This window comes from Gekko japonicus, unplaced genomic scaffold (assembly GCF_001447785.1).
Source record: "Gekko japonicus isolate JY-2015 unplaced genomic scaffold, Gekko_japonicus_V1.1 scaffold750, whole genome shotgun sequence".
NCBI classification, from domain to species: domain Eukaryota; kingdom Metazoa; phylum Chordata; class Lepidosauria; order Squamata; family Gekkonidae; genus Gekko; species Gekko japonicus.
The window spans coordinates 160,897-170,403 of NW_015160857.1; the positions used below are offsets into that span (position 1 = coordinate 160,897).

A 9,507-nucleotide genomic window follows, 5' to 3' on the forward strand; every position below is an offset into this window, starting at 1 on the left:
AAGAGCTCTCTCAGCCCCACCTACTTCACAGAGTGTCTGTTGTGGGGATGGGAAGGGAAAGGAGATTGTAAGCCGCTCTGAGACTTCAAGTGAAGGGTGGGGTGTAAATTCAATGTCGTCATCCTCCTCCTCTTCTTCTATTGTTTTTAGTAATTGGCCCTATATTTGGTTTTTAACTAACCTTTTTGGTTCTTGATCCAGTGCATAAGATACTACTGAATTCCTTTTTGTTTCAACAATTCATAGACAAGGCAGGCTGATATATGATACGCTTCTCCTGGGTAGGTCCTAGGGTTGGGTTGACGCATGTGCTCTGGGAATTCCATGCTTCCCAGGTGTTTGGAGGCCCAATTCTGACCAAGACCATGGTGTACTGGGAGAGGGACTTAAGCCTTCTTGATTTCCCTCTTCCTGCTCGCCTACCCCACCCTGGTAGGAGCTTGGAGTTCTGCCACTTTTAGGGGGATGGAGGGGGCTTAGCATCCAATGCTGTGATGTCACTTCTTGACACAACAGTGGAAGTGGTGTCATCAGATGGGGGCGGAGCTCTAGGATTCCACATTGCCCCAATGTGATGACATCACTTCTGGGTTCATGCTGGAATTAACGTTGCGGCATCGGAGTGATGTTGTTTCACATGTCCCTGCCCCTCACTGCAGGTCTGGCATCCCTGTTTGGGAGGCACAGCGTCTTAACCTCTGAGCCTCCGCAGCTCCTGTTGCCTTGTGTAGACTGATCTTTATTATAAAACACCTTTTTCAGTCCTACATCAACTAGTGAATTGTTTTGCCATTGTATCGTGAGCCTTTTTGTACAAATATTGCTTGACCACTGAGGAAGGCCTATTAGGGCTGAAACACATTGGGTTGCAATAGTTCCCACTTGTGTATATTGTATTTTTATTCCGTAATGAGGCTACATTTGGGCCCATAAATGTTTTTAACACTGGCCCACGATATAGTTTGTTGTGATGGTGGTGGTCCACGTACATAACAGGGAATACCCTTGTATCTACCTGTGATCACAGCTGAGGGGGAAATATACTGAGTCTGGCCAGCATAAATGCTCTGCGTTGGGAAGGGATACTGCAGACCATCACGGCAACCCTCTCTTTGAGGGTTCCACGGTGGGGACAGACTGCTCCCTCCATGCCTGGCTGCTTGTAGACTTCCCAGAGGGACCTGATTGCTCGGAAATGGGAGGCTAAATTGCAACAGCCTCAAAGTGGCATTCCAACAAAACTCCATCTATATCTCTATGGCTTGAGAAAACATGGGGCCAATTTATAATTGGTAAAATCGCAGAAAGTCCCAAACATAACACGTTAAGGGGAGATATCTCCAGTTTTACAGGAATCTGGTTCCCAGTCTTGACATATTTTGCCTCACATGAAATCATTCCCAACCATGTTGAGTATCCAAAAAAATGTTCACCTTCTGACATAATGATAATGTTTTAGTACTTGGCAGTTTATGTCCTTGTTGTTGATTTTTATGCTCCCATGCTGAGGTTATCAGATTACTACCAGCCAGTATATTCACTGGATAAACTTATGGAACAGAGGTCCATCAGTGGCTATTAGCCACAAGGTATAGGTAGGAACTCTCAGTCTGGGGCAAGTGATGCTCTGTATTCTTGGTGCTTGGGGGGGCAACAGTGGGAGGGCTTCTAGTGTCCTGGCCCCACTGCTGGACCTCGTGATGGCACCTGGTATTTTTGGCCACTGTGTGATACAGAGTGTTGGACTGGATGGGCCACTGGCCTGATCCAACATTGGCGTCTCTTATGTATTTATTATTGGCTATTATCCCCAGTGTGATCTCTTGACCTAGTTAATGTGTTATTTTGATTTTTGTATCCTGTTGATGCAAATTTGTTTTCTCTTTATATCGTTTGTAATTTTATAATATATAATTTTTTTTAATTTTTTAAAAATAGGAGGCTAGACTGCATGGACCTTTGGTCAGAACCAGCCGTGCATTTGAGAAGGCAGGTGCAAATGCATCTTTCCTCACCTGCTTCTGCCTCTATCTTGATCAGCACTTCAAAAGCGAAGAATTCTGAAATGGCAGAATAAGACCCCAAACTCTACAGGAATGGCTGTTTCCCACAGTCAAAGAGGCATGGTACAACTCTACTGTAACTGCTCTGCAATAACAGACATCACGCATCGTTCTTCGGTGGTAACACATAAGGGGGGGAAATTTCTCTGAATGTACACTTTGCCTAGCTTCAATCCTGTTGAGTGATATTTGTTGCTGCTAGACTAATTCCAGATGCAAACACCTACTTTCCTCATCTTTCTGCTGGAGGAAGAAATTGTCCCCTGCGTTACTGGGAAAGGCATGCATCCAGCGCCCCCTAGTGTGTTCATATGTCTATACCAACTAGATTATGACTGTAGGAACTACATCACTTAGGATCAATGGTTTATTCAAATTAGAGATGATCAAATTAACTAGTGCCTACAGGAAATTAAATGCTTTCTACCTTCCAGTGAGGAAGTTAATGCATATATCTATGCATGTGGGGACGCAAAGAGACAGTCTTCCACATAATTCACATTGTGCATGTCTGTGCCCACAACTTTCCCCCCTTTTTCAGCGGAGGAGGAAGAGGAGGAGGAGGAGATTGGATTCATATCCCGCCCTTCACTTGGAGTCTCAGAGTGGCTTACAAACTCCTTTCTCTTCCCCTCCCCACAACAGACAACCTGTGAGGTAGGTGGGGCTGAGAGAGCTCTTCTCAGAATTGTCTTTGAGAGACCAGCTCTGACAGAACTATGGCTTGCCCAAGGCCAACCAGCAGCTGCAAGTGGAGGAGTGGGGAATCAAACCCAGCTCTCCCAGATTAGAGTCCGCGCACTTAACCACTATACCAAACTGGCACTGCATTAGGGTATCATTTTAATTTTCTGTCCATGACCTCGCAAAAAAAGTTCCTTGCTTTTTACAATTCTTGGCACCCTGCCTGGTCATTTCTTGCTCAATGAAATCCTGAGCCAAGGACTGGCTGTTCTTTGCCTCCCTAGAACACTGAGAACATGGGCTGCATTTTGTTGTTCCAGACAAAAGCACTTTCACTAAGGTCGTGTTGAAAAGACTGACCTGGGTTCAGCGGCCACCTAACTGTCAGCCCAATTACACATATGTTCAGTTCTGGTAATGCTGTGGTGTGTGACAATCAGCATATAACTAAACAATATCAGAAACATAATGCTCGTAAGAGCCACTGTGGTGTAATGGCTAGGTTGTTGGACTAGGATCGGACAACCCAGGTTCGAATCCCCGCTCTGCATGAAAGTCCACTGGATGAACTTGGGGCCAGTCACACACTCTCAGCCTAACCTACCTCACAGGGTTGTTGTGAGGATAAAATGGAGGAGATGAATGTAAGTTGCCCCATTGGGGAGAAAGATGGGGTACAGATGAAGTTAATAAATAAATAAGAAGCACTGTGGGGGATCCATTAATTCATGGATCCCCATCATCCTGACGACATGGTTGGTGTGACCTATACTCTAGCGCTCATTGTTATCACTTCAGAATGAGAGATCCTCCAACACCCCACAGATGACAAGAAGGGCATGAACTTTGGAGCACCCAAGTCATTTGATTTGCAATGGACTTAGGACAGACAAAGAAAGAACTTCTTCACATAACATAAGAACATAAGAGAAGCCAATGTTGCATCAGGCCAATGGCCCATCCAGTCCAACAGAGCTCCTATCTGTACCTTGCGGCTAATAGACACTGATGGACCTCTGCTCCATATGTTTATCCAATTCCCTCTTGAAGCCGTCCATGCTTGTAGCCGCCACCACCTCCTGTGGCAGTGAATTCCATGTGTTAAACACTCTTTGGGTGAAGAAGTACTTCCTTTTATTCGTTCTAACCTGACTGCTCAGCAATTTTATTGAGTGCCCACGAGTTCTTGTATTGTAAGAAAGGGAGAAAAGGACTTCTTTCTCTACCTGCTCTATTCCATGCATAATCTTACAAATCTTGATCATGTCACCCCTCAGCCGTCGTTTCCCCAAGCTAAAGAGCCCCAAGCGATCTTTCTTCACACTTAACCTTTCGCACTTAACTTGTGCAACTCGCTGCTGCTACAGAATGCAGCGAGGGCCAAGCTGAGATTTTATTTATTTGAAATATTTCTACACCCAACCTTCTCCTGAGCATCTCAGGTTCCAAGGCGGGATGGGCTTAAAAAGCTGATTCATGCAGGGAAAGGGCACCAACTGCTATTAGACACCAAGACAGAATGGAACCTCCACGTTTGGAAACCGTATACACGCACGCACACATAAGGGTCCCAAATCAAAAAGAATATATAATAAAATACCTGTGGGGGGACTTTTAATGATAAGGGCACAGACTAGCGGAAGAACAGATGATTTAGACTTGTTCTCTCTAACATGGGGGAAGGTAGTGCAATACTGGAACAGTCTGTTCAGATTCTCCAGCATTAGTTAATATATTGAAAATAGCTTTGTAGCTGTTCATACTTGCCTGAACCGATGCTTTCAAATAAATCAATTTCTTCTATAATGGTTGAGCCGATAAAGGTAACAGATGTTGGTTATAATCAAAACAACAACAACAATGGACCAGTGGACCAGCTGTTTTAAGGGGTCTCAAAGAATGGCTCCTAAGCTGTGGATGCTTAAAAGGATTAGGAATCCTTCAGGTCTGTCCGAGTTCTGAATGGGATGTGGAACCAGCATTTGGATGACCTCAGGGCAAAAGTGGGAGGGCAAGGAACTGTTCTTGTTGGCAGCAGAGGACAGGACTCACAAAATTATGGGCGGAAAAGTACTAGCTGGATATGGGGAACATTTTTTTTAACAGTAAGAGCAGTTCAGCGGTGGAATTAGCTGCCTAGGGAAGTGGTGAGCTTCCCCCTCCCTGGCAGTCTTCAAGCAGTAGCTGGCCGAACACTTGTCAGGAATGCTTTATGCTGATCCTGCATTTAGTTGGGGGTAGGACTCTATGGCCTCTAGGGACCCTTCCAGCTCTACGTGTTGGAATTGCAAGCTGCTTACACTTCAGCCATTACAGAGTTAAATGTTGTTTGTTAGCAAACAGGATGTTAACGTTACATAATGTATTCAACGGCAAAAAGTTGTGGGAGTTGTTTATCCTAATGAAGTGACCTGTAACCTTTGTGTTGGTCAACTAACATCTTGTTTGTAGAAATGCTTTGATCTAGCATTAATGTATTCACAAGTTTATGGCCCTTTGTGTGAACCAAAGAGGCCGTTCTCTTCTAGAAGCCTAGAGAGATAGAAAGATGTAGCTGTGTTAGCATATATTACTGAGAGTAACTGCAAGTATGTAACCTTGGCCCCGGTCACACGGAGCATTAGGCACACTAGAGGGACGGAAGATAGGCGGATTTTCCGGGGTCCTGTGGATTTTCCGGGCGTGATCACACTCCAACATCTGGGAAGCGCAGTGCTCCCGTGGCGAACCCGTGGCTCGCCGCCGAAGGTGCGGATTAAAAAACTAGTATTTATGAGGTACTAGTTTCCGGAAACTGCGGGCCAAGGGCGTGCGTCTGATCACGTTTCCGGTGACATCTGGCACCTGCCCATGTCCCGTCACGAAAAGGCTTCCCCCCCCCCAAGTCTCCACGGATGCGTACAAGCAGCCAATGGAGCATGCGAAGACTTGGGTTAAAAGAAAAGAAAAAACGCCGATCCGCTTCTTTGCCGCGCCGCAGGAGTGAGGTATGATCGGCACCTCCCCGGCACCTCCCCCCAACCACGGGAAGTTGGCGGGACGTTTGATCCCGCTGCCGCGCAGTAGTTCGCTCCGGGGCAAACAGCCACGCCTCCCCCCCCCCCGCGCGCGATATCCGGCCCGTGTGACTGGGGCCCTTTTATTTTATTTCTTTTATCCAAAGTACCATACCCATGTTTTATTTTATTTTTATAGTAAAGATATTTTTCTTTTTACTAAGTGTGGCTCTGTGTTTGCAATACAACCATCGACCTTGAATTAAGAATCCCAACACTATGATTTTGTGAGATGCCTGGAGTTCTGCACATCAGCTCTCAAGTGTCTTCTGCCCCTTAAAAAAAGGAGAGGCAGAGCGGTCCTATTCAGATAAGGACCTTGAGATGGGGCGCAGGGTGAAATTTCAACTCTCCCTCCCCTGGTGCTGTTTCCCCAACCTGGGTTGTTTCAGGATTAAAAAAAAAAAAATGTTGACGACGTGCTTGGGAATGAGTTCCTGGAACTCCCCGCATCCTGTATAGTTCAGCCCTCAGTGGTTTTTGGGCAACTGTGTTTATTCCTGCTCTTGTGATTTACATACTGTTGCTCTGATTACGTTGCTAAGCGCGATTGCAAAAAGTGATCCGTGAATATATTAAACGAACAAAGAAAGCGCTTGGAGCAGTCCCTAGGTGCTATCAAAAGGCTGTTTGTTAGATATCCCGCTTGACTGCCGTTCACTTACCTCTCCTGGATGGCCTTCCCTCTGTTTTTTACTATAGAGCTGGAGGTAGGAGTTCTTCTGTTGGCTCGCTAATCCCAGGGTGACTTTGTTCTTTCCTATAAAGTCTTTTTTGGATCTCTGTTGTTTGAAGCCTTTCGCTGGGGCGGAAGAGCCACTGCTGTAAATGCCGGAACTGCTGTTGTACAGACAGGCAGCTGCAGCCTCCCCATCTTGCTCCCGACGTTTAGGCGAGGGACAAGACCTGTCGCTAACACTTGCAGGTGGTGCAGAGGAGCTCAGCGACTCCCTGTCGGATACAGATGGGCTATCTTGCCAACCTTCCGTGAGATGATGATCCATAGCCGTGAGCATGTCTTGGGAAGGACTGCCAGTTGGACTGAGGGAGGGGGACGAGGAGCCTTGGGCGTCCTCTGGGTATGAGTTCTTAAATTTCACGAGGACGCCTTCTCCCTCATTCTTCCAGTTGGGGTTGTAGCGCAGTTCGGAGTACCTGTCTGTGATTTCCTCTTTGCTAACAAACAAGAGCAAACAAAAAAAAGGAGCCGTTTGAACAAGAGAAATATCACTTAACGTTTTTGTTGGGGGGAATGAGGGGTTGCAGGAATAGAGATGTAAAATTTCCAGAAATTCTGAAGCTCGGGAAAAACACACGTTATTTTCCGGGGGGAAACCGAAATTTTCAGAAAAAAATGGAAAAAAATGCTACATTAGCACTTCTTTTTTCTTTTCCAGATTGATCCGTTACTTTAGGAACATAAAAGCACTACACTCCGGAAGTAAGAACCTCCTGGTGATCCCCTGCCGAGAGAGACATTTCGTCTGGCACTCTCACACCCACCGTCCTCCACAACCCCCTTAGGAGGCCTGTAGAAGCTGAAATTTTTCCACCTTCTTGGACTGGATTGTTTTATTTGTTGAGACATGCATTGTATTTTTGGTTTAACTTTTATTTATTGTATTGACCTTTGTTGTAAGCCGCCCTGAGCCCTGCTTGCAGGGAAGGGCGGCCTAAAAGTCTAAATAAATAAATAAATATACAACAAAGTCAGCCCTCTCTCTCTCTCTCTCTCTCTCTCTCTCTCTCTGGGGTCAGGAAAGTCAAGGAAAGCTGGGTGGAGCTAGGTGGACTCAGAGAGTCAAGGAAGCTAGCCTCAGATACTCCGTCTACTTAGAATTTGATAACGTATAAACATTCCCAAAGGCAAAAGTCACGTAAGGCAGAAGTCATGTACAGGGCTGTTGGTACCCGAAGGCCACAGCACTTAGCAGAGTCCTGAAGCCTTCTAGGAAACAGAACCACAGATTCAACTATAGAGGCTGCTATAGAAACTAAAGTCTCATAGGTATGCCAGAGGTTTAGCAGAGGTAAAAGGTAAAGGTAAAGGTCTCCCTTGCTCGAAAGCCAGTCGAATCCGACTCTAGGGTTGCGGTGCTCATCTCCGTTTCAAAGCCGAAGAGCCAGCGCTGTCCAAAGACGTTTCCGTGGTCATGTGGCCGGCATGACTAAACACTAAGGCGCACGGAACGCTGTTACCTTCCCACCGAAGTGGTACCTATTTATCTACTTGCAATTTCTTGCTTTCGAACTGCTAGGTTGGCAGGAATTAGCAGAGGACTGAGGCTTAATCCAGCCCTAATTCCATGACAGTTTTAAAAGGCACCCGTTTTAAAATTCCAGGCACAGGTCCACTCTGGAGTTTGAGGTCTTCCAGACAATAAGTCCATCCAGCCCTAATTCCATGACAGTTTTAATAGGCACCCATTTTAAAATTCCAGGCACAGGTCCACTGGAGTTTGAGGTCCTCCAGACAATAATCCTTAGGGAACACGTAGCCAGCAGATGCTCCCCAAGTAGGCTGGGGACTTTTGACATGGGCTCTACTGCGAAGTATCTGTCAAGTTCAACAGCCCCACATCATCGCAGAGCATGCGTGCTTGCACGCTTTAATGTTCTGCCATCAGAGGTGCTTTTAGGGAAGTACCACCAGATACCATATGTAGACAGACTTTGCCCTTGCTCTCTAAAAGGTATAGCATCCACTACACACGCCATACTTCATTGCCCCCTCTTTAGGGCTATCCGATCTCGTTTTATTACTCCACTTCTAGAGGGTAAGAGCTGGCACTCTGAGGACTCAAGTGTTCACTTTCTTCTGTTTAATTCTAATTGCGAAATAATGGAGGCTGTTGCCAAACTTTTATATTATGCAATCAGACGACGAGGCTTGAATAGCCAAGAGTAAGTGACTGATGCATCTTAGTATTTTCCCGTATTTCCATGATGTTTTGTGCTTTCATGCCAATAAAGGTTTTGTGTGTGTGACAAGAAGTCCTCTAGCGCTTGGGTTCTCAACCTTTCATCTCCTGCTATATCCCACCAATCACTCCATCAAGGATCCTACCGCAACAGAAACAAAAACCTCACTTTCCCTCCGACAAGGACATGTATATATTTACAGGCATTCAGTTATACGTATCATTCACAGTAAGTCTTAAGGACATAAACATTGCAGTAGGATCGCTAGGAGTAAATTTTATTTTTATAGCTTCGATGGACAACCCTTGGGCAGGTAGGGCCGGCGGGAAGCAGCCCATCAAAGACACTTGCTGACAGGCAGGGGGAACATAAGAACATAAGAGACGCCAATGTTGGATCAGGCCAAAGGCCCATCCAGTCCAACACTCTGTGTCACACAGTGGCCAAAAATACCAGGTGGTCCACCAGTGGGGCCAGGACACTATAAGCCCTCCCACAGTTGACCCCACCCCCAAGCACCAAGATGACAGAGCATCACTTGCCCCAGAGCCCCTATCTATACCTTGTGGCTAATAGCCACTGATGGACCTCTGCTCCATATGCCTATCGAATTCCCTCTTGAAGCCGTCCATGCTTGTAGCCGCCACCACCTCCTGTGGCAGTAAATTCCATGTGTTCTTCACTCTTTGGGTGAAGAAGGACTTCCTTTTATCTGTTCTAACCCGACCACCCAGAAATTTCATGGAGTGCCCACGAGTTCTTGTATCGTGAGAAAGGGAGAA

The 9,507-nt window shown here is 46.1% G+C and overlaps 1 protein-coding gene across 1 annotated transcript in view; it reads right to left on the reverse strand.

Moving 5' to 3' along the window:
• The window catches only part of LOC107119192 (chromosome unknown open reading frame, human C11orf63), a 61,390-nt gene that overhangs the window by 42,552 nt on the left and 9,331 nt on the right, over positions 1-9,507 (reverse strand). Inside the window, exon 2 of the mRNA XM_015421654.1 lies at positions 6,469-6,979. Coding sequence (XP_015277140.1) covers positions 6,469-6,979 — 511 coding nt within the window. The remainder of the gene's footprint in view (positions 1-6,468; positions 6,980-9,507) is intronic.